At 42.5% G+C, this 25,247-nt stretch overlaps 1 protein-coding gene and 1 pseudogene across 1 annotated transcript; one reads left to right on the forward strand and one right to left on the reverse strand.

Annotated features, from left to right (window-relative positions):
- Positions 1-7,390, reverse strand: part of LOC147218705 (uncharacterized) — a 53,914-nt pseudogene extending 46,524 nt beyond the window's left edge.
- A 3,379-nt stretch (positions 7,391-10,769) lies between these two features.
- Positions 10,770-25,152, forward strand: anapc5 (anaphase promoting complex subunit 5). Its single transcript, XM_086173715.1, has 17 exons — positions 10,770-11,298; positions 11,381-11,460; positions 11,542-11,651; positions 11,869-12,112; positions 12,302-12,368; positions 12,860-12,961; positions 13,081-13,271; positions 13,347-13,428; positions 13,533-13,625; positions 15,092-15,273; positions 15,430-15,565; positions 20,553-20,627; positions 20,738-20,859; positions 20,951-21,058; positions 21,220-21,367; positions 21,691-21,853; positions 21,955-25,152. Exons 1-17 carry the CDS (start codon positions 11,101-11,103, stop codon positions 22,173-22,175), a joined length of 2,322 nt encoding a protein of 773 aa, XP_086029841.1. The 5' UTR covers positions 10,770-11,100; the 3' UTR covers positions 22,176-25,152.
- The last annotated feature ends 95 nt before the right edge of the window (positions 25,153-25,247 follow it).

A 25,247-nucleotide genomic window follows, 5' to 3' on the forward strand; every position in this document is an offset into this window, starting at 1 on the left:
TTAAACAAAGCAATTAACTAAATCAAATGTATTTTTCAGTGAAGAAAATCCACAAACATACAGAACCAGCTGAGGGGTTCCGCTTAGAGAATATCTGACGTGATAATGGGAACAAATGTAGTGTCAAAGACTTCTGCTCTTTATGCCTGTAGTGTCTGAGATTTCAGATCAGACTTTGCTTCCACAAGGACACAGTCATTCCAAAGGCAGCGAATATTTGCAAAAGCTGAAATGGGCATCTTGTGCACACACAAATAGGTGAGTGTCACCAACCTGCCAGTGAGCTAAATGTCATCTTACTTAATGTCAGTAAGCTTTGGCTGTTTTGACCCTTCCCTAAAGTCATTAAACCCCCAATATTTGGCAGAGTTTTCTTATTCTCATCTGCCATTTGGTTGTTGAAAACAATAGTGTAATTGAAAGCAAAGCTTAAAATTGTGTTAGAAATTAGAACAAAATGGCATATTCTTAATTTCCCTAGCTCCCAAAAGCTGTAAATTGTAGTCATGAAGTGTAGTATTCACTGCAGAGCTCATGAAATATATTTTATCCACACTGCTCAATGTGTCGTTAATGCACAAGGGAAACAGCCTCAAGGAATCACAGAGGGCATGACCACATCTTAAATGAGAAAGGGGAGAAAAAGAAAGTTGCAATAAAACTGAAGTAAATCCCTCTGATACCATTTGGCAGACGGCTGCTTGATTTACCTCAGGCTGGATATTAAAAATCTCAGATGGGCTGTTCAACTGAAAACTTGATCCAATTAGAGACACTGAGTAAACAGCAGGAAGCTGAGTCAGGGTCAGCATACACAGAGGTCTGTCATTTCCTACACAAGCCACAATGGGTTTATCCCTGATCATCTATTGCCTGCAAACAGCAGGGAGGCGTGAGGAAAACACAATCATCCTGTTGATACCGTGCTGATTAAAAGATAGTCCAATGCAGAAGCCTCTGGTAGTCTTGGTATTATATAAGAGCAAAGAAAGAAAAGTATAAGTGACAGCTATATGGACACAGCTGACTTGATATGGGACCAAAAAGTAAAATCATTAAAACAACAAACACAAAGGGTCGTGGTCTCTCACCCCACGGGACTAACGGTCGGGGGGAGCGTGGTTAAGCCGGGAATATATAGATGATCCCAGATAATCAAGTTCTAATTGCATTTTTGTTGGTGTTTCAAATTAAAGGATCGAACTCCTCTACGCCTCCGCTATAATTTCATCGTTGAAACACCACAGTATCACATTTCCCAATAGAAATGCAAGAAAAATGTTATACACCTTGATTCATTCCATATGATGTTATTCATTCAATGAGGTAAGAGTTTAATTGATTTAGTTTTATATGTTTGTTCAAATTTTCAATAACTTTTTTCCATTGTAGACCCACTTGGCTCTTTTCAAAATTGTCATAATAACTTGACTATACGGCTCTCCATGACAGAAAATATGAAATAATTACCTCAAAATCATCACTAAAATGCTTAAAACATTGTGAGTAATACAAGCAACATTGGCCTTTAAATTTCAAGGCTTGTAGAAGTAAAGTAAAAAGTAAAAGTAGATAGTAGAAATTTTAAATTGCTGTTGATTCGGTCCCCAACAGTCCTCAGTGCTGTTGAGGTCCATGTCAACGTTATCTGGGACCAGCACATGTAAACCTACCCGCCCAACCATGGGCATGAATATATACAATAACAGTGGTGGGCCTTCGGTTCTGGAAGCCCTTCAGCAAAAAATAAGTGTTGGTGACACTGTTGCTTCAACCAATCAGATTTTGAGTTGGCGACATCAAAGCCTTCTGGCAGGCTTCAGCAACGTCAGCGTTTTCACACCCTCTGATTGCATAGTCTCAGAGTGGACAAGTGTAATAGCAAGGAGAAGTGTACTAGCGAGCTGTGAACTGAAATATAGTTATGTTTGTTTAATATCTGGTTTTTCAACCCCTGGCTCACAGGCTCCGAGGCAAATTTTATTGCTGGCAGTGCTTGGAGCGGAAGCACACGGACAAATCTGTACTACAGAATAAGTTTTTTTTACTGTATATACAATTTCCTACTATTATTTATTGTTATGTTTTACTTGAAACTCTGGCACAACAATTTCCCTCGGGATAAATAAAGTTGTTCTTATTCTTATTCAACTCTGTTTGAGGAAAGAAAAGAGGATGGATTTTGTCTAGGTTGTGTTTTGCGTAAAAGACGACCGGAGATATTAGAGTAGCACTTAGTTATTTTACTGAAGAGCAGAGCACAGGTGACGATAGCAATTCGTACCAACAGACATGAGCCCGCCCACAGCGAATCTGCGCATGTGCAGATTGCAAGTAAACATATATGGTTAACTGTTCAATATTACTGTGTCCACAGTCAATATTCTACATCCCCTTTCCTTAGTTTGAACCTCTAACCATGAACACAGTCTCAATGTCTTAATAGTAATATAGTGTTAAACTTATGTGACTGAATCATGAAATACGACATATCCAAACAATGAAATGAAGTGTGCAAATAACTGTGATAACCATTCAACAAGTCATTGTGTAACTTAGCCAGACATTAACAAAATACCCTCTTAGCAGTATAGATCTTTGTACTTGGGGTTAGGTTCACTGATGCGACCTGAGCGTGTTCTATAAACATCCACGTTTACAGATGGTTCAGAAGCAGAGGCTTGATCCGCCGGGCACTCACAGTCCGCATAGCCATGTCCGGTAACTGTCATACACCTTGTTGGATCAGGTCCAGTGTCCTGATAAGAGTCTCTCGGGTCAACCTGAGTCAGTGCGGGTTCAGGAACAGTTAAGATGTGTTTTCTGTTTCTCCTGTATGTTTGTCCTTCCGACTGAATCAGGTATGATCTGGGCTCATTGCATGTTTCTTTCACAACTCCTGTGCGGTCATATCCTTTTGGAGGTTTCAGAGGTCGGCTCGTTTTGTCATAGTAGCTTTTTTGCGCGAGTCTTTTATTGAGAAGTTGAGCACGTACGTCTTCTAGCTTGCACGTGTCGGGTTCAAGCAGCTTTTTGGAGACAGGGAGAGTAGTGCGCATCTGTTTCGACATAAGTCTTTGTGCAGGAGACCCAAGCTTAGTGTCACGAGGAATGTTTCTCAAAATGAGTAGGTTGAGAAAGATGTCAGTTTTGTCTCTGAGATTTCTCCATGAGGCTTTTAGCACTACGGACAGCTCTCTCCGCCAATCCATTTGATTGGGGATACTCAGGGCTATTTGTCACATGAGTGAAGTCCCATTGCCTTGCAAAGTCCTTGAAACGCTGACTCGTGAACTGTCGTCCGTTGTCGGTGATGAGAGTGTGAGGTGTACCGTGGACAGAGAAATGACGTTTCAACTTACCAATGACTGTTGTTAATGTGAGATTACGCAGCAGGTCAATCTCAAACCAGCCTGAAAAGGAATCTACAAGTACCAAGTATTGTTGGTTGTGCCAGTCAAAGATGTCTGCTGCCAAAGTCGCCCAAGGTATCTCCGGAATAGGGTGAAGAAGAAGCGGCTCTTTTTGTTGGTGTGGTTTTGTGCTGTTGCACACCGAGCATGCTCGCACTTCCTCAATATCTCTAGTCATTGTCGGTCAAAACACTATTCCTCTTGCTCTCCGTTTCATGGCCTCTGTACCTGGATGCCCTCTGTGTAAAATGCCAGTGTAGAGTTTTTGTAAGCATAGAGGAATAACCGCTTTCTGTCCATTCATGACAATGCCATCCTCAATGATCAGTTCATCCCTGAAAGTAAAGTAGGGACGGACCGCATCTGGGAGATTATGAAGCTTGTCTGGCCAGCCATGTCTTATAAAGTTGCTGAGCATCTGGAGAGTCGGATCAGTGGCAGTGTGTTCTTAGTTCCCGTAAATGAGCAGAAGACACGTAACACACTGACATCACATCAAAATCATCAACTTCGTCCGCCAGCTGAGTTTTGGTGTTACTGGGAGCCCATGATAAAGTATCTGTTACGGGTGGTCCAAAGACTCAAGCAGGACTCAGAAATTAGTAATAAATATTTAATGATAGCCAAAATACAAACAGAAATGGAGCCGAACAAGAACTGAATAAGGGACAAAGGACGACTAGCAACACTAGTGAACAGGTCAACTAAAGGCGACTAGAAAATCTAGTGAACAGGCTAACAAACTGAAGGCGACTAGCTTTAACGCTAGTGAACAGACCGAAGTGGCAATACAAACAAACGTTATCAATTATCGAACGGGCTACGAACAAACAGGCGAACGAACGAACCAGCAAATCTAGTAAGGCAAGGATTCCTAATCTAAACGAACCTACGGTACTCAACTGGTGGGAAAGCAGTGAGGCAAGCAGGGGGTTCCAGGCAGGCAGAGCACGGTGTGTGGCGGTGGAGTTGGATGACGGTGTAGCAGACCGGTGGAATGATCCAGGGGTTCTGGCGGACAGAAGCTGAGCTGACGAGGGGGAACTAACAAATCTAGTAGGTGAACAGTCCAGGTGGTTGCATGTGTGACCCAGTGGTCATGGCTGTGGAATGTAGCATTCTGGCGATTAGACATCCGGTGTGTGCGGCTTTTACGCTGCACAAGAAGGGTGTGGCCAATCAGCTGCGCCTTGTTTGCTGATTGTCAGTTGCTTCCACCTGTCTGCCTCACCGCCACACAACGTCACACGCCCACCTGGAATCAAAGAAGGGAGGGAGAGAGGAACAGGGAAAACACAACAGACGTTGCTTCTAGCAAACATTCCTAGTGGACGTAACGGTATCAGCCAATTGCATTTGCTTTCCACTTTTATACACGAGCTTGATGTTATACTTCTGGAGCTTTGGCATCATGCGTTGTAATCTTGCTGGTGTTGCATGAATAGGCTTTTTGATGATTGTAACCAGAGGTTGATGGTCAGTTTCTATGGTGACTTGTTTGCCATAAATATAATAATGAAATTTTGACCATGCAAAGACAACTGCAAGCAGCTCTTTTTCTATCTGTGCGTATCGAGTTTCTGTGTCCGTGAGGGTACGTGAGGCATAAGCTACAGGTTTGCCTTCCTGCAGGCACGCAGCACCAAGTCCAAATTGCGAAGCATCACATGTCTGTGTCACGAGTTTATGAACATCATAATATGACAGTACAGGGGGGTTAGACATGTGTTTCTTTAGAGTGTCGAAAGCACATTGCTGCTGTTCATACCATGACCACTCAGTATCTTTTTGTGTGAGTTGTCGAAGTGGAGCAGCGATTTGGCTGAAGTTGGGGATAAATTTCCCAAGGTAGTTCACCATACCAAGAAATCGTTGCACGGCTGCAACATCGGTTGGCACAGGCATGTCGCTAATCGCTTTAGTCTTAGATGGGTCAGCTTTTAGACCCAGAGCAGTGAAAACATGACCAACGTAACTGACCTGGTTCAGCCTGAACTTACATTTGAGGGGGTTGAGTCTCAACTTTACCTCTCTAGCTTGGTCAAGTACTTTTCTCAGATGTGCATCATGTTCCTCGATGTCCTTGCCTCCAATCAGTATATCGTCCACAATGATTGCGCAGGGGTAACCAGCGAAAATCTGCTCCATGGAGCGCTGGAACACCTCACTGGCAGAGCTGATTCCAAACGGCATCCGCAGGAACCTGTAACGGCCAAAACAGGTACTGAAAGTGGTTAACATTGAGGATTTCTGGTCAAGGGATATCTGCCAGAATGAGTTCTTTGCATCTAAGACTAAGAACACTGTTGCGTTCGACATTTGAGATGCAACCTCATCTACTGTTCTCATTGGGTGATGTGGTCTTTTCAAAGCAACGTTCAAGTCTTTAGGATTGATACAGATCCTAATTTCCTTATTGTCCTCTTTTCTGGTGGTGACCATTGAGGAAACCCAGTCAGTGGGGTCCGAGACAGGTGTGATTACACCTAGCTCCTGCATTCTGTCCAGTTCAGCTTTGACTTGGTCCTTCATTGCAACTGGAATGCGGTGTGCTGGTCGAACTACGGGTCTTATCTCGGGGTCTAGGGTCATTGAATATGTGACAGGTAATTTTCCAAGCTCATTGGAAAAAAGGTCACTGTATTCACCTTCAATTTGTTTCGAAAAATCTTGAACCGCTGAAATACTTACTTGGTGGACTTCTCTGCTGAGAGATACAAGTCCCAATCGGAGTGAGGCACTGAGTCCTAGCAATGGTAGCACGTTCTCATTTATAACAAAGAAAGGTAAAGTATGAGGTTTGACTCCTAGATGCCAACATATCTCAACGAGTCCTAGAGTTTGTATCTTACTACCACCGTATGCAACGAGGTTGGTGGGTTTACTGCATGGCTTCATTTGTTCCTTCCTTTTTATCTTCTCAAAAGTCTTCACTGAGAGAACACTGCATTTAGCACCAGTGTCCACCTTCATCTCAACCGGATTGCCATTAATCTGTAATGTGGAATGAGCTTCTTCCCTCTCCAGCGTCTGTTTGAAGTCTAATCCGAATCTACGCTGTCCAATGTAATTCCATTTACATAGTAAGTATCACCGTCACTGTCCTCCTTATGGTCCATGTCCACCTGGTGGACTGCCTTCTGTTGTCTATGCCTCTGAAACTGAGGTATGGATTTACAGCACTTTCTGAAGTGGTTCATCTTCTTGCATGCATTACACTGCTGGCCAAAAGCTGGGTATTTACTTCTTTTTGCAATATGACTACCACCGCAGTTGTTACAGTTAGAGATGTGCTGAGAAGCAACTGGTTTAGCATTAAACCTTGCCTTGTCACATTCCCTTTTCTTATATTTGTTTTGCACAGCATCCACATATGTAACTGAGCTACTTGGGGTCATTAGCGTTATGTTGTGCTCCTCTGTAACTTCGTGTATTTGACACACAGAAATTGCCTTGGCTAAAGTTAAGCCACTGTCACGCAAAAGACTTTTCCTGAGATGGTCGTTATTTATACCACACACCAGTCTGTCTCTGATAAGTTCCTCGCTCAGCTCCCCAAAGTTGCAGCTCCTAGCTTTAATTTTCAAATCACTTACGTAAGATTCAATAGTCTCACCAGCCTTTTGGTTGCGCGTGTTAAACTTGTGCCATTCCATCGTCACATTTGTCTGAGGATTGCACATTTCTCTGAACTTTCTTTTGAGGCATTCAGGATCCTCCTTCGACTCTGCGGGAACGAGGACACGTCCATCGTCTGCGCCACCTTTGCGCACCTCCGCCGCGTATACGAAAGACCTTTCCCGCTCGATGGCTTCGGGTCCGGCTAGGTTCAAGAGAATGTAGGCTCGAGTCCACACTGGCTTGTCCGAGTGCACTGCAGTGATAAAGATGTCATACTCCTGCTCGAATATGCGCCAGTTTTCTGCCAAGTTCCTTTCAAACAGTAGTGGGTCGGGTCGCCTGAAACCCTCCGCCATGTTGGTTGAAAAAATGTAGCGTGGTAGCGGGATAATCCCGCTCGATAAGAAACAAGCCACTTACAACACACAGGTTTCCTGTGAAAAATGTGCGTCTGTAACTTCTGACACCATGTTGTGTTTTGCGTAAAAGACGACCGGAGATATTAGAGTAGCACTTAGTTATTTTACTGAAGAGCAGAGCACAGGTGATGATAGCAATTCGTACCAACAGACATGAGCCCACCCACAGCGAGTCTGCGCATGCGCAGATTGTAAGAAAACATATATGGCTAACTGTTCAATATTACTGTGTCCACAGTCAATATTCTACAGTCTACAAATGATCAGAATTTTGGTGGGTAAAATGCTGCCATTTTCCTAAATAATACTGCAAGTTTATCAGGTTTTTATTGGTGCAGCTGTTTGCTATAAGGGCATTTATTGTGGCTACTGGCTCCCGCCATGGGACTGGACTTTTGTTCCCCGGTGTGTTCAGGAAATACACTTACGAGCTATCCCGGGCTAGAATGAATGTCAGCCCGAGAGGATCGTTCACACTCTGGACGGTGGACACCCGCTGAGACGCGTCCAGCGGATGTGCAGGTGAGGAGGTTCTGGCCTAGAGCAGGGGAGGCGCGGTCATTTTATACCATCGCCTCAACGGTCGGGTTTTTTTAAGGACTTGTTTTACACACACTTGGAATTTGGCCACTTTGGGTGCTGGGCCGTGCCCCGGACAAAGCCGCGGGGTACGCGGTCGATTACGCGTGGGGGTGTCAGTGGAAGAGTACAGAGTTGGGCATCCCTTTGTCAACACGTGATGCGCCCCCGCGAGCGAATTTTAACACTACACGGGTTATCTATCTGCGATGCACCTCTCTTTATACTGCATTTCTGCATAATAAGATTTTTTTATTGCCATAAACTAATTATTGGGGGGTGGATTGATTTGGAGCACTACTGAAGGCCGAGGTGTAAAATGCACGGCCCGCCACTGATTAATATAGTTAAATGTAGCTGTTTCTGAGGAAAATATTTACATATTATTGTCCTGTCAATATCCAGATATCAGTATTTCTCAATTTTAATGCTTGGTGTTAGTACATGTTTCGTCCCTGTTCCATTTGTACCTTGCCTGTAAGATGGCAATTAATTAACAACCACCTAACCATAAATTCCCTGAATTGTTTTGAAAATAGTGGGGGTAAAAAAACATCCATAAAATCTAATAAAGCCACAATTTTGACCTTTTTCATTGGATGTCCCAGGCTCTATATCCAGCCTAATACATTGTGATAAATAGTACTATGCAGAAGAACATTTTTATTTTAGGGTATGTTTCTTTCTTTTTGGGGCAGGATAAAACTTTTAATACTTTGAAAAGGGTTTTTCTTGTTATTGCAGGTTTGAATCACAATAGTTGAGTGCAATAGTTGTAAATAAGCAAAAACAAAAAAACGAATAAATTAACAAACACTTGCACATACCTTGTTAATCTAAACTCATGAGTTGCTTATCTGTGAAACCGTCATCTCAACCTATTATCATCTCAGTACAGACATCACTTCCCAAATTTGTGACACCAACTTGTTAAAGCTCCTCAGTTTAATGAAAACAAATTAAAGTATGAACAGGTAAAGATAAATTTGTCATTGACATTGGTAAATGCTGGATCAAGAGGCGGAGACCATGGTGGGTGCTCTGGTGGAGGGCATGCTCAGCCGCTTCGGAGTGTAGCAGATGTCTTCTTTTAAAGTATTACAATTCCCCCCATGACTGCGTGGATTTCCTGCGGGTTCTCCGGTTTCCTCCCACAGTCCAAAGGCATGCAGCAGGTTAATTAGAAAAAACTAGGAAAATTGCCTTGAGTGAATAGTTGTCTGTTTGTGGCCCTGCAATTGAATGGCAACCAATGTATGGCGGTGCACCCACCTCTTGCCCAATGACAGCTGGGATAGCATCCTCCGTAACCCTGAATGCAGGATAAGCGGAAGAAGATAGATGGATGGATCAACTACCAGGCTTGTTGCAAAGCAGTTACATTCAGCCATTGGCAGCTTCAAGATATGGACAACATAACTGAACATTCTCCAGGTGATGAGAGTAGCTGAGTAAGTGCAATCATCTTTTCTTCAAAAGACAACCAAAAGAACGAAAGAAGAAGGAAAAGAACTCCAAGGAGCCACTTTTTAAAGGAATAGTTAGTAAAAAAAAAAAAAAAAAAAGGAAAAAAAGCAAGATAAAGGCACTGCAATTTTTAGTGCAAGTTTGTGGTTAAAAAACATGTTCTGTTTACCTGCAAATAATTATGCACATCGGATTCTTTGCAACAGCGTCTGGCCAAACAAACCTGGTGTCCTTGCAACAAACCAAGGTGTCATTCTCAACATGGACAAAGTAATCCAATGACTTGTGAATCTTATTGTAATAATAATATTGTAATATACATACATAAATACGCACATACATACATTTATACATATAAACATACATAGTAATTTGCTATCTAAAACTTGCAGAGATAAAGGCAAGAAAGTGATTAGGTTTTGTGTTGTGATGTGTGCGTCCGTGCGTCCGTGCGTGTGTGTGTGTGTGTGTGTGTATGTGTGTGTGTTTGTGCGTGTGTGCGCGCTCGCGGGTGTTCATGCCCACGTGCACATCAGCTAATCAGTTCATAATTATATCCAATAAGAGGCCAAAATTTAAGATATGTTAGCTCAGTACTGCCATCTACTGGAGTTAATTTTCTATTGTAGTTGCGCAGAGATGCAAGGTAAAGGTGCTTTGAATGTGGGATCCACCATTGAAAACAAACCAACTGTTTGAGTGAAGATGTTTTTTGTTTGTTTGTTTTTCTGTTTAAATCGAATTAGTTACGTAATAATGCTTTGTTTTTCTGTTTCCTTTTTTTCTTCCCATATTTTTGCTGGCCTTCCTTTTTTTTCTATTCCTGTTCATTTCAAAACTTTTGTTTTCTTTGCATCTACTAATCTGATGTGGAATCATTTAGGTAAATCAGCTGCGAACATACAATATCCACTTCACCTTGTAGTCTTTATTTTTATTCTCATTCTTTTCACCTTGTTCGTTTGGATTGATTGATTGATTGATTGATTGATTGATTGATTGATTGATTGATTGATTGATTGATTGATTGATTGATTTTAAAGGCAGCTTTTGAACATAAATATTGGTGAATACGTATTATTTCACTCAAGCGGAAATGTTTGATTCATAAGGATATTCACTGTTGTGTGATTCTCATGGCATCATTGTAGATAAGTTAGCATTTCATTAGCACGCTTTTAAATTGCATACTTTGTTTATTATTTAGGATCCTTCGTTTTGTGTTTGACAGATAACGCAGTCTAATAAAGTTTTGTCATCGGAAAAAGTCGTGACGTAATTTTAAGGGGACAAAAATGGAGGTCGGTTTGATAGCCAAGATATAACTTAGCTAAGATAGATAAGACACCAAACATTTTTTAAAGAACTACCCTCGCGAACTGGCGAGTTTTAAATAACATAACCTTCAAAATCTTTGTTAGAAAGTCAGCCAACATATGTTCTCAGTGTTCCAGGACATTTCTAGGTGGCACGTAATTGCAACGGCTATGCTAGCGGTCGCTGCTAATTTGTGGATCACTGCGCCTCTTCACTTCTTCCCTCCTATATAGTGAGATAAAACGTATCGTGGCCGTGCAATATCATAGTCAAACCATTTAAAGATGGCCAGTGTACATGAAAGTTTGTATTTCAACCCGATGATGACCAATGGAGTGGTCCATACTAATGTGTTCGGTATTAAAGACTGGGTTACTCCATACAAAATTTCCGTGCTGGCGCTGCTTTACGAGATGACTGCATCTAAAATCACGCTCCCGGAGAGAAGACGACTGAACAAACTTGTTCTGCCGCTGCAGCAGGTTGGCATCATTGAGGTGGATGTTTTGGGCCACACCAGGTGAAACGGATGACTGATCGATGGTATTATTATGTTATGTACAGGGTCCAGACTTGTCGTTTGGTCAGTTACTCAGGACAGTGGATGAGTGCTGCCCTCAGACTGCGTATGCTGTCAAAATAAGGTTTGTGTGATAATAGATGACATGATGATTAGTTACACTGTTGAAGAAGTCTCATTGTATGATGTTTTTCCAAATTGAAAGGTTGCATGAAATGGCAGATGGAGAACTGAAAGACATGGAATACTTCTTTTCTACTCTTCCTACTCCATTCACCTCGTTTGATTCAGAGGCATATAAAACCAGTGTTGTGGGTACGTAGTAGATTGCTATTGAAGTGCTCAATGTCACCCTAATGAGGGCTGTACTACATGGAGTTTTCAGACAAATTCAAAGAACTTTTTAAGATATTGATAAATGTCATTATTGCTGTTTTGATAAGGAATGTCAAGTAGAATGTGGACATTCAACACTGTCCAATAAATTTTGCCCAACTGTAGATCAGCTCTCTGAATTTCAACTGTGTTTTAGGTCTTTTTATGAGACACATGCTCCTCGCCTACAACAAGCTGTCTTTTAGTCAAGTGTACAAGCTTTACAAGTCTCTACAGCTATACTACCACAGTCACTATGCTAAGCCCACGGATGGCCAGGTGGGTTTACCTGCGCTGGTTGCAGATGACTCTGACATGGACCTCACCAGTACTGAGGACACTGTCGGGGATCGAATAGACAGCGAGGATGTGGACACTCCCCTTCATGATTCCGTGCTCAGGTTTGTTTTTCTTTTTGCTCTAAGATTTAAACATTTTTTCTTCAAACTCACAAGTTTTAACTTAAGTGCAGTGTCTGGATTTGCTGAAAGTAATAATTTGTTAGTTTGATCAAAATTTCCAAAAAAAAAAACAAAACTGAAAGCCACCCTGTTGCTGCTCTCTTTTTTTGTTACTGTGTCTTGATGTAGGAATGATAACACTCCAAGTAAAGGTCCTCTGTCGCAAAAACAAGCAGAGTACTTCCTTGCAAGACAGGTGAGGTCTACAATCAAGATGAATTTTCATGTCTATCAAACATATCCACTTCAAACAAAGGTTCAGTATCCTATTTACACTGTTCACCAAAAATAATTTAATTGAGGTATTGTATCATAGATTTTTTCCCCGCAATATTGTGATGCATACATTTGCTGTGCATATCAAGATATGGTAAAGTCCTTAGTTTCTGACCGTAAAGCAAAGATGAAAAATAACAAAACAGAAATCCTACATTTTTCACTCACACAAAAGTGAAATTACCCTCCCATGTAATCGACACATGCGTTTCCATGCCTGAACAAGTTTCCCATATGGTAATGTCACATCCATATAATTTTGACACACGGTCATGACAGTTACATTATAGCACATTTTTTCCCCCACATCGCTCAGTCTGAGTACAAGCCACTAATCTTAAAGCAATAACTATTTCATTCTGGTTCTCTCAAAAATGCAGATTAACATGGTACTTCAAACTGTTTCCTCAGGCATACTTCCTGAAGAATGATGAAAATAAAGCTCTGAAGCCTGCTTTGCTGCAGGAAGAACTCAACAACATGCTGAAGTTCAATCCAGACTTTGCTGAGGCGGTGAGGCCCCTCTACACTGCTTTATCATCATTTCTGTTACGTGCCCTTGACTGAGATGCAGGAAAATTCCTCAATGGGTTTCTTATCTCTGTCTCTTTCTTTCATACTTTTTTGCACAGCATTATGTAAACTATTTAAATAGCATAAGAGTCCAGGACATCTTCCTGTCCGCCCACAGCCTTTTGCATTACTTTGACCGTCTCATCTTGTCTGGTAATGAGGGGAAAAGCAATGGGGATGAGGGCTATGGCAGAAGCCTTCGCTACGCTGCCCTCAACTTGGCAAGCCTCCATTGTCGCTTTGGCCACTAGTGAGTATAAGAACTGACACACATCAGGTAGGCATGAAAGATATAGTTCTACTGTTGTTTTTTCTGTGTCTTTAGCCAGCAGGCTGGACTTGCTTTACAGGAGGCTATCCGCATTGCCCAGGAGTCCAATGATCATGTTTGCCTACAACACTGTCTGGTAAAAAAAAAAAAAAAGTTCCCTTTTACATCAATACAAGTAAAATTATTCATCGGTAATAATGAACTACTTACTTCCTGTGGTCTATTTGTTTCCTACATTAGAGTTGGCTTTACACTCTAGAGCAGATGAAGGGATCTGACAGCACGGTATTAACTGAGGATTCAGTGAAGATGGCTGCCCACTTCTGCCTTCCAGTGAGTGCAGCATGAACCGAAATATGAATCTGAAGGACAAAGAAGACAGAAAAAGTTCTCACTCACATAAGCTGAGTGAAAGACAGAAATGGCGGACCAACAAGTTGGAGTAGATTTTTTACTGGGCATATACTTGCCATTACATGTCAGCGTACTTTATTTCTTTACTGCATTTTAGCAAATGTCCTTCCCAATCCAGAAGTTTGCAGTAGGTTAATTGGAGACCCTGAATTACCCAGATCTTTGAATGGTGTGACTATGTGTAGTTCTGTGATCAAGTGTGTGTGTGTGTGTGTGTGTGTGTGTGTGTGCAAAACATAAAATATTAGATAAAATACTGTTATTGTAAAAACTAAACCAAAGATAATACGCAAGATTATGATACAAGACAAAACTGGAATCACATTAATGGTCTCATTGTCTGTTATCTCAAGTAGCTTCAAAATTTATGTACTCATTATCCAGTAGGAAAGGCAAGTTCCATGTGACAATGGATGAATGCAGTAAGAACGATACCTGTTAAATTTTGTACATAAAACATGTAAAAAACTGGGCTGAACAAGATCATAGGGATGTCCAACCTGCACCAATGAAACAACAAATGCCACTGCTATGGAATATGTTGGACTAAAATGCAAGGCTAATATTTGCTAAACCTTGAAAATATAATCCAAAGTCCGTCAAGGATAGTTTTATGTAAAATAAAATGAAGTACTGTAATAACAATAATATAATAATAATAATAGAGTCTTACAATTCTGTTTAAAAGCAAAACTAGAAATTCCATTGGGAATAGAACACCTACTTCTAGTAAAACATCAGTCTTTCACTATCTTAGCAGGAGCACTTATTGCATCAAATGATGTATTATTCAACAAAGAATGTCACTTAACTTAAAAATACAATTTTCCCTATAGCTAACTATAATTGGGTGAGGAGAGGAAGTTACAGGAAGGATGGAAAGGTGCTATTTGGAGACATTAGTTGTGTCGCTTTAAGTTTTGTTATCCCCATACAACTAAAACGATAAACAGAAGAATGCACAAGTATCTTGCCTTGTACTTTGAATTGTTATCGAGTGGTTGGAAACTAGTTCTTAGGCCTTTTAGCAAGACAATGACTTAAAAACATCCATACCACAAAAGACTGGTGGGACATGAAAATGACTGTTGTAAAACACTCAGAAGGGCATCCTGACCTAAATCCCACTGGGAAAACTCTTTGAGAAAGCTGAGACTGTAAGACTACCAGCTGACACTTATCAACCGGGATGACGGGATCACTCTGCAACTCCAGTAAGGCTCTGCTCCGATTGTTCCAGTTTCAGTTTTACATATCTGTAACATGTTAGCTGTACTTTTCCACCGGTAATTGTACATTCAAGTGTGTGTGTGTGTGTGTGTGTGCGTGTGTGCGCGGGTGCGGGTGCGCGCTCACTGACAGACTAGTTCTTCCCTCCCATGTAGTACTTGGCGTCTTTGGGCATTCAGTCTCTGGTCCAGCAGGGGACGACACAGGGTAAAACAGCTCATAAACTGATGGATGCACTGAAGGACACTGACATTCTCCACTGGAAACACAGCTTATCAGAGCTGATTGAAATCAGCTTGGCTCAGACTACATCCATATGGAGGATGTACGGCAAGAGGTCAGTACCTCACCCTGAAAAGTTGATACACAGTTCTGTGTACTTCTAATGGCTGCACACAAACCTCCCATTCGTGTTGAATCACACTGTTAGAATATTCATGCTGATTCATGACATGATTCAGCTCGTAAGACTTTTTTTGCATCCTGTGTGCAGCACCATGGCTCTGCAGCAGGCACAGCTGCTTCTCAATATGAGTAGTCTGGAGCCAGTCAATTTTGGGGTTCAGCAGAACAACACCGAGGCCTTCACTGTGGCTCTCTGCCACCTGGCAGAGCTGCATGCTGAGCAGGTAATATATCTGGCCTAAAGCTGATTTCTGCTACCTGTATAATACTGTAGCGAGTCACCAATGTTAGGGTTTATGTGGATGCTTGTTTTGTTTGATTTTGGGGTCGCTGGGAATTTTGTGGGTGTGGTTTGGGGTGCAAGGGATTATGTTTTTCTTTTTTTTTAACCTGGATTTAAGCGGTAACAGAGTTGTATTGCAAGCTGGCGTGATTGTGGCCAACGACAGCTATTTGCTTATTAAACGGACGTTTAGCCGTCAGCCAGGTGTTTTCCGTGACTAAAACGTTACAACTGATGTCAGAAGTAAACTTACTGTTCTATCAGTTCGTCTGGTGGAAGAAAAGCTATCCTCGCTGGCACCGTGTTCTGACGGTGTGATGGATCGTGCGATGTGTAACATGATGGAGGTTATATTTGATCTACGCCGGGGGGGGGGCAGTCGGACACCCGTCATCAGAAACACATCTTAAGTGAACAGTGAATCCACGCTCCATGAAGAGCCCTGCTTAGCGGCTGCCGGGGTCAGTAGGAAGGGTTAGCGAAGAGTGCTTTCACCGCGCACCGATGACGTCGGGCAATGCGTCTGGCAAGGATGTAAACAAAGATGGCGGCGCCCGTGGACTGAAAGCACCGGCGAAGATGAAGACTCCTAAATACGCTTGAAAGTCAGACTGGGATGCTTCCCATGTCCAGTTCGAATTGTTAGCTCATGCAAATGGCTGGGCTGATGAGCAAAACGCCCTCTAGCTCGCCCTTTTTTCAGCTAGCTCGCCCCCACACCCTGCTTGACGCCCTGGAATATGCGCTTGTGAGAGATAGTGATGGGCACTACACTACAGGGTGCTACTCCCTTAGTCAGAGCAGCTGAGGAGTGTGATAAGACTATCCAGTGACCAACATGGGTGGATGAGGTAGCTGAAATGGCCAAGGGCCTCACTGTGGCTGTGGTGTGTCGCCAATAAACACAGGCAGCAGTTCAGCATTCATGGCCGGAGGGCCAGGCACGCCTCTGCTGGGGCTGTGGTAAGGTTGTAAACCTGAAAAGAAACTGCCCTGCCATGGATAAGGCTACAGGAAACGGTGGGGGGGGGGGGGTCACATTAGGTGGGACGCACCAGAGAGGGCAGGAATGTACCGTATTTTCCGTACTTTAAGTCGCTCCGGATTATAAGTCGCACCAGCCAAAAATGCATAATAGAATGAAAAAAACGTATAAGTTGCACTGGAATATAAGTCACATTTTTGGGGGGAAATTTATTTGATAAAATCCAACACCAAGAATAGACATTTTATCTTGAAAGGTAATTTAAAATAGAGAATAGGGAACAACAGGCTGAAGAAGTATAGCCTATATGACGCATAAACAACGAATTGAGAACGTGCCTGGTAGGCTATGGTAACGTAAAATTTGGGAAAAGTCATTCAAATAACTATGGCATATAGCACATGCTACAACCAAACAATCAGTGTCACTCTTAATCACTAAGTCCAACGAAATCTTCTGTGTCACTTCTGCCAACTCTGAAGGTAGACAATGCGTCGCCTCCTTTTCTACTTACGTGACAGGATGGTCCTTGCTCTGATAGAGTTGCATGAAGCAGTAACACCAGGAAGGTCCTCCCGCAAAGTAATTTATATTCATCTCCTTTGCAACCACCTGGGTGTGAACACGCAACTGTACTGTTGACAAGGCTCTCTCAGCAGCACATTGTTCAAGCACTTATTTGTGAACCGTTCCTCTAGCTGTGGCCACCTAGCTTTTAGCCCGTAATTAGCTTTTTTAGTTTTCTTTATTTCAGTAAGAGTAATCCCCGCTTTTCGCCAGTCCCTTACAAGTTTTTCACTAACTTCAAACTTTCTTTCTGCCGCTCGATTGCTGTTTTCAGCTGCATATCTCACTACTTCCTCTCAGTTGTTTTCAAAAGTTACCGCGAATGTTGAAATGATCAATTTTCATAGGTACAGAGGTCACTGGTAGCATCTTTTTTCACAACGCACTTCTGCCATGACCCGCCCCCGCTGAATTTTGATTGGTTGGCGTGTTGATCGCTGATATATTAAAGACACACACACAGACAGACACATAAGTCGCTCAAGAGTATAAGTTGCACCCCCGGCCAAACGGAAAACTGCGACTTATAGTCTGAAAAATACGGTACATGTGATACAACCCTCCAAGTTGTTCAGCAATGGCCAGAGCAGGCCACATGTCTCCCTGCTGTTACTGCAGGCACCCTGGGGCCCCCAGCACTGAGGCCTGGGGGCTGTGGAAGTGTACCGGGCTGGGAGGGGAAAAAAACAAAAGCACTGTATGAGGTATGGCAAAGGTGTGCAGAGAACCTCAAAGCACAATGGCAGGAGCAGCTTTGGCAGCTATTGACGGAGTTCCACGACTGCTTCTCCTGTGACAAAGCAGAGCTGAGCTGGATCTCCTTGGTGCAACACGCAATAGACAAAGGCACTGCTGAACCTATACAACAGTGTCCAAGCCGCCTCCTCTTGGGTCGACAGGAAGCAGCAGAGCAGGCACTGGGCAAGATGCAGTGTGTGTGCATCATTGAACCATCTGTGGCAGTTTAAGGTTCTGTGCTTTGGACTCTGCAATGTTCCAGCCACCTTTGAGCGGCTTATGGAGAGTGTGTTAGTAGGTGTGCCTTGCTCTGAGTGCCTTGTGTTCCTGGACGATATCCTCACCCATGGCAGGTCATTTGACGCAGCTATAGCTGCGCTGGACCAGGTGCCGCAATGGATCCAGGCGGCAGGCCTGAAGCTGCATCCCGATAAGTGCAAGTTGCTGTGCCAGGAGTTAACCTTCCTGGGTCATCGATTTTGGGGCAAGGGGATCGGCATCACAGAGGAGAAGGTGAGCATCATATGTGAGTGGCCAACCCCTGCGGACCAGAAGGCTCTTAAGAGTTTTTTAAGGCCGGCTTCTATTACAGGAAGTTTGTGCGGGTGGTTTCATGCATTGCTGCTCCCCTGTACAGGCTTCTGCAGAAAGACCAGTCTTTCCTGTGGTCCGATGACTGTGACAGAGCTTTTCAAAACACTGCAGCAGGCCTTGACAAGCGCACCAGTCCTTGCACCCCCTGATCCTAACTTGCACTTTGTTCTGGACACAGATGCGAATGGGGAAGGGGCTGTCCTATCTCAGATGTGGCCTAAGGGAGCGTGGGTAGTGGCCTACAACAGCAAAGCAGAGCAGAGATACTGTCACACGCAGGGAGCTGCTTGCTGCAGTGTTTTCTATCCAGCATTTTAAATACTACCTGTGTGGCCAGCCCTTCACCTTACGCACTGACCATGCTGCCTTGCAGTGGCTAATGACATTCAGAGAGCCAGAGGGTCAGCTGGCACGCTGGTTGGAGGAGCAGCAGTGTTAGGAAATTCGTCGTGACCCACCCTGCAGGGGAAAGACACAGCAATGCCGACGTGCTTTTCCGCCACCCATGCAGTGCAGATGGCTGGCAGCACTGTGACCGCAGGGATGAGAAGGAAGGACTGGTGCTGCAGTTGGATGAGTGAGTGAAATGCGAGCTGAGCAAGGAGCTGCAGGTGGTGGACGACAAAGACTGGGCAGCGACAAGACCAAGACCTGCAGCCGGTGATGTTGTGGGTGGAGGCACAGCAGCGGCCCCCATGGGAAGAGGACTGTATACAAGATGTAGTCTACCTGCGTGATCCTACCTCTGCTCTTATAAGTTACCCTATGTTCCTGTTTTTTTCTGGAAAAAGGTGTTCACTACAGCCATTTCCATCCTTTTTGCAAAATCTACCACCATCTGTCCCTCTGCATTCCTATCCTGTATACCAAATCTGCCCCTCAACTTTCACCAACATGTCCATTGAAGTCTGCACCATTGAAGTCTGCTCTCATTTCTGGAGATATTCTGCATCACTTCATCTAACTCATTCCAGAACTTCTCCTTTTCTTCAAATTCACATCCTTCCTGCGGGGCATAGCCACTAACAACATTGAGCATCACACCTTCAATTTCCAGTTTCAGACTCATAAGTCTGTCTGATATTCTTTTCACCTCCAAAACGTTCCTAAAAAACTCCTCCTTCAAGATAACTCCAACTCTATTTCTCTTCTTGTCAGCACCATAATAGTACAACTTAAAGCCTGCTCCTAAGCTTCTAGCCTTACTACCTTTCCTCCTGGTCACCTGGACACACAGTATATCCTCCTTCCTTCTCTGCATCATGTCAACCAACTCTACCTTTTTCTGTCATAGTCCCAATATTCAAAGTCCTTACTCTCAGTCCCAGGCTCTTTCCTTTCCTTCTCTCTCCCTGTTTCCGAACACGCCCTCCTCCTCTTGTTCTTGTTCTTCGACCCACAGTAGCCCAATTACCACTGGTACCCTGTAGGTCATCAGTACCATTGGCGGTCGTTGTTAACTCGGTCCTCGACCGATCCGGTATAATATGGTTATGGTTGACTCGCATGTTTGGTTTTGGCAAAAGTTTTACACCGGATGCCCTTCCTGACGGAACCCTCTGCATGTATTCAGCCTTGGGACCGGCTCAGGGAGACACTGCTCCATGCCCCCCCAAGGCGGGCTTGGGGAGACACAGGCCAGTGCCGCCCTGAGGCTGCATTGAATGTCAGCCAGACTGATTGGTGATAAGGTCAGAGATGACAGACTGAGATGGTTCAGTCACATGCAGAGGAGGGATAGTAAATATATTGGTGGACGGATGCTGGGATTGGAGCTGCCAGGCTGGATGTCTAGAAGACAATTTACAGACAAAGTGAAGGTGGTTATGAAGTTTGTTGGTTTGAGAGAATAGAATACAGAGAAAAGGGTTGGATAGAAGAGGTTGATTCACTATGGTGACCCCTGAAGGGAAACGCTGAAAGGGACCCCCCACACACACACACACCTCCATGTTATATGTTCACTGTAAGAAAATAATTAATAGGTCAGGCCTTAGCTCCTCTGTAAAATTCATTTCACCAAATAAATCTTCTTGTGTTTCAGGGCCTTTACACCGGCGTCTCTGAGATTCTCCAGCATCTAAAAGAACAGTTTCCTACACATACACAATATGCCAAGGTGTGTCCCTCCAACCACACAGTGAAGAGAAGTCCTTAATGTGCTATCACCCAACCCATGATATTATGCCTATAACTTATAAATGTCTCTCTACTGTAATCCCTGTGCAGCTTTGGATGCTTTGCGATTTGAAAATCCAATTTGAAAGGCACATGAATGAAGGGAAATACAATTTGGCAGAACAGCTTATTACAGCTATCTCCGCTTTAAACCACAAAGAGGGTCTCTATAGGTAACCCACGGGTGCCAATCTCCATTTTTAATTGCAACTAAATTCATGTAATCCGTATCTGCTGATGCCGTAGCTCTTTGTTTGCTGACAGGAAAGCTCAAGTTCTAAAGGCTCTTCATCGGAACACTGAGGCATACAGTGTCTTACAGTGGCTCCAGGTGCACTGTGAAAAGAGCAAGTGTACGGAGATGGTCATCAGGTAGGCAGACTCCTGTTTTTTTCTGGTGACATTTATACTGATGGAGTCTGAATAATGAGGTCCCCTTCATGTGGCCATGTGCAATATTAATATGTGCATTCATTTGAAAAGGTTTGGTGAAGACCTGCTCATTCTGTTCCTGTTTACATGCTTTCCCACAGAGTGATGCTTTCTACTGCTGAGCTGCACTGGGAGTCCTCTGGCTTCTCCACAGCTCTTCCTCTCCTGCTGCAGGCATTGGCTTTGGCTAGGCAACACCATCTGCAGTCAATGGCCTCAGAGACCCTCTTGCACCTCGCCTTTACTCAGGTTCGTGAGAAAACAGCACACACAGCATCAAGTCCAATGTAGGCGAATCCTGAGATGGGATGGACTCCTTTAGTTAGTATTCTTTAGTTGTGTATATGTTCCACGTCTGAGCCATGTTATGTATGATTATATGTTTTATATGACCCATTGAAAGGTGTGTAAACCTGTAATATGTCTTTATAATAGTTCCCATGACAAAATTAATTTTCATTACGGGGCAAGCTAACTGATCCACACTTTAATCTACAAGTCCAAGCATGCACATACTCAGTTCTACTGTACATTAATGGCCATCGATAATATTATTGATGTTATACTCCTAGTTGATGTTAGGGGTTCCTGAGCAGGCTCTTAATGTCCTGCATGAAGCCATTGAGCCGGTTCTAGCCCATGGATCCCTTATGGACAAAGGCCGGGCCCTGCTGTTGACAGCCCGCTGTCAGATGGCAATGGCAAGGTTCCCTCCAAACAGACAAGAACAAGCAGGTAACGGCTGCAGCACCCCACACTATTAGTCATTTCACAGTGATGTAGTTGGTCAGTCTCTGCTACTGCTACAATACTTGCGGCTTCCTGTCTCCTTGTAGGTTTGCGTCAAGCAGTTTTGGGTGTTGACACCTTGAATGAGGCCGCTGCCTATTTCTCCAAGCTGAACTGTAAGGAGCGTTTGAGAGACGTCCACTACCTGCAGGCTCAGCTTCACCACTGTCTTGGACAGACCTCACAATGCAACAAAAGCGCCATGCTGTTTCGCCTATTAGACCAGGAGCTTCAGTCGCCTGCACCCCAGGTTTCCATGCGACTCTGACCCCAGATGTTTGGGCCCCTCTAACATTTCTAAATTGCCTTGAGTCAGTGCTGACTAGATGGTGGTAAAGATTTGTACTGCTCCCTTTGTCCCACAGAGTTTAATTTCAGTGAACCACAGAGGATTCTACAAGTAGAATAGCCACAACAATATCTGCTGCAATTAATAATGCAGATCCAATGTTTTCAATAGAAAAGAGTGAGTGGATTTGTGGTATTTTTACTTGTTCTTTAACTGATAAGCAGGTAAAAGTTTGAATGACAACCTGTTAGTAGAGACTTGGTTTAATGACGTTCACCAAAGCAGCAGTCTGGGCTTGTAAAACATGATGGGAGAAATGTTGAAAGTCTTCTGTTGGGTTTTCCCTATGTTTTTTGATAAATGATGATAATATCCCTGTTAGCTGCAAGATGATTGTGTTTCGGTGGCCTGGATGTCTCACTTTTTCAAGAGAACACTGATGAAGCACCCACGGGAGATGTAGAAAATTTAAAATGTTATAGACCTCCAATGACAAAACAGCAGATACTGTATCTGTCTTCAACTTAAGTTTGAAACAATGTATAAGAGCCATTCTGGATGATAACTGTGTTATGAACTGTAATAACTGTAATAACTTTTCTAAGCTGGAGTGGAATATGTCCTAACATCAGAACACTTTTTGTGAAGGTCATGTTGTGCTTCAAGACCGCTAAGTTTTAATTTTTTTTTGAAAATACAATTTGATGGGTGACCTCCAGACCTGAGCATTTTTCAGTAACAAATAGAAGAATGATTTAGGTTAAAGCAGTAATGAGGTGAGGTCCTCTGCTTTCACTTTTGTTTTAACAAAGACAAACAGAGTTGAACATGGGTGTTATCATTTATCACTATCATTTAACTCATTTAAAATGCACTTTGTGGTTCTGTACACCAGGAATCTTTCCATACCTTTCCATACCTTAAACTAGAGTGGGCCATTCTGTTGGGATGTGAAATATTTAGATTTGTATCTCAATGAGTATATTACATATTATAGACATTGTCAAGTTCTAAGCAGAAATGCAGACGTCCTCATCATAAACGAAAAATATGCAAAGCAAATACATAATGAAATGTTTAACCAATTTCCATAATTTAAAAAAGGGGTAAATTAAAGTAGTCATTTTTTTATCTATAATTCATCCTCTGCAAGTAAAAGTCCTGTTTTCAACACATTTTAAACAAGTAAAATTACATTTTACACCAATACCAATGTGTAACCTTTTTGTTGTATTTGGTAAACCCACTAATACACAATTATTTTATTTTTACCAAAAACATTCAAAGTCAACACATCAAGTACAAGTAACTTCAATCTCTAACCATGTAGGGTTTTTGAGTAAATGTATTTGGTTACTGTCCAGCAGTGATTGTTGGCTGTCAGGGCTGCATTATGTCAGTAACAGGTCATTCAAAGTCTTATAGCTGGATAGATTAGGCTTCATTTTTATTTTTATTTTTTTTTATTTTTTTTGTTAAAATCGTACAATAATTTTGTGGAAAAATTTTGCATTGTGAAAAAGGAAGAACTCGGGAAATCTTGTTGTGTCTCTTTAACAAATAAGGCACAAATTCACCCGTCCAAGAATGGTTCTGCTGTTGAGACCGCAAAAATGAAAAAGTACTTTAAAACGTGGTTGGGGTATACACAGATGGGTGTTCTGTAAGTACGTTTGTCAATCCCCGGCAGATATTTATGTTGTCTTGTGATATGTTAATTGTTTTTCGCTACCCTGTGTTCCTGCTTCATTTCTGGGTGTGTGAGCATGAAAAAATAATTCAGAGCAAAGATTTTGAAGTCATGTTGTTGGACTATGATAGCACAGTGGTTATGCAAAGAGTGAAAAACAACACTTTCCATCACAGGTTTTTATTTAAAAATGATGCTGCCGGTAACAATGTTCATGTAGTGAAGCAGCGAAAACTCTCCCATCAGTGATGACTGAGATGAGAACGTGAAAAAGTTTCCAAAAATTGAGATCCTCTTCGGTCAGACATGTCATGAAAGAGTAAAAACTGACGTTTCTGATACCGATTGTGCCCACAGGAGAAGACGTATGGCTTTGTTTCCAAGCTTATTATTAGCAAAAATAGCACGAATGGAGATGTTTGCTGAATGCTGTTTAAGATTCTTTTTAAAAAGCATTGCATGGTCAATCTATCTAAGGGTCATTCTCAGTTTTTGCTTATCTGTTTGACTTTTGCTGAAAGCACGTCATGTGCCCCATTTGGATTTCCAGGAAAGGAAGGTCATAAAAGAGTTATGTAAATCCCAAAAAGGGCTTGCCTTTCTAGCACAATTAAATGTAATTGCCTTATCCTCATGGTGCTCAATGAGCCCTTAATTACATCTTTGAAATCTCAACAGCAACATTTCTTTTCAGGTAGTGATGTAAAATGGTTTGTGAGCTTTAATAAGAACAAAAGAAAATTACTCAACACATGACAATATCTGGTGATTTGCACATGACAACTTGAGTTTGAGCCAGGTGTTTTGTGTCACTGAAAGGACAGACATTCCCCTAATTATTCCAGGAAACAACAAAGTTAATGTACCAATTTCCTGTAGATCTTCTCATAGCAACACTGTGAGACAAACATTTCCTTGAAACGTCTCAGAATATTAAAAAGATTCATGACCCTTTCATATTTTGTTTAAGGGGTCTGAATATGGCCTCCCCCTTTACACGATGTTGTCACCAGGTCAGGATTAAGAATTTGTACAATGCATTGTATGTTTGAAGACAAGTCATGATCAAGTCAGCCTCAGCTGTATTCCAAAATGTTACATTGTCCTTGATTTCAATATCTGGTTATCTGGACCTGAAAAACCCAGAAATAACTGTATTGTAATCAGAAGTGACGGAATATAATTGTACTATATTTTTTATTTAAACATTTCTAAATGAATTTGTTATGTTGTAGTGATTGCAAATAAAAATGATCTTGTATGCAATATTGTGAATCTGCAAGTCACAATGTTTGGAGATGCTTGCAAAATGTCATCTCACTTGCATTTGTGTTTCTAAAAGTAGGGCAGTATTCTAGAGC

The sequence above is a fragment of the Fistularia commersonii genome, chromosome 26 (assembly GCF_037954325.1).
Source record: "Fistularia commersonii isolate RoL2024-O1a breed Wild chromosome 26, RoL_Fcom_v1.0, whole genome shotgun sequence".
Classification (NCBI taxonomy): domain Eukaryota; kingdom Metazoa; phylum Chordata; class Actinopteri; order Syngnathiformes; family Fistulariidae; genus Fistularia; species Fistularia commersonii.

Excerpts from the sequence above, each read along its gene's own strand:
- anapc5 (XM_086173715.1), top strand. The coding sequence starts at position 11,101 with ATGGCCAGTGTACATGAAAGTTTGTATTTCAACCCGATGATGACCAAT. Across the intron at positions 11,652-11,868 it reads ATATAAAACCAGTGTTGTGG|GTCTTTTTATGAGACACATG; the intron begins GTACGTAGTAGA and ends ACTGTGTTTTAG. Across the intron at positions 20,628-20,737 it reads CACATACACAATATGCCAAG|CTTTGGATGCTTTGCGATTT; the intron begins GTGTGTCCCTCC and ends ATCCCTGTGCAG.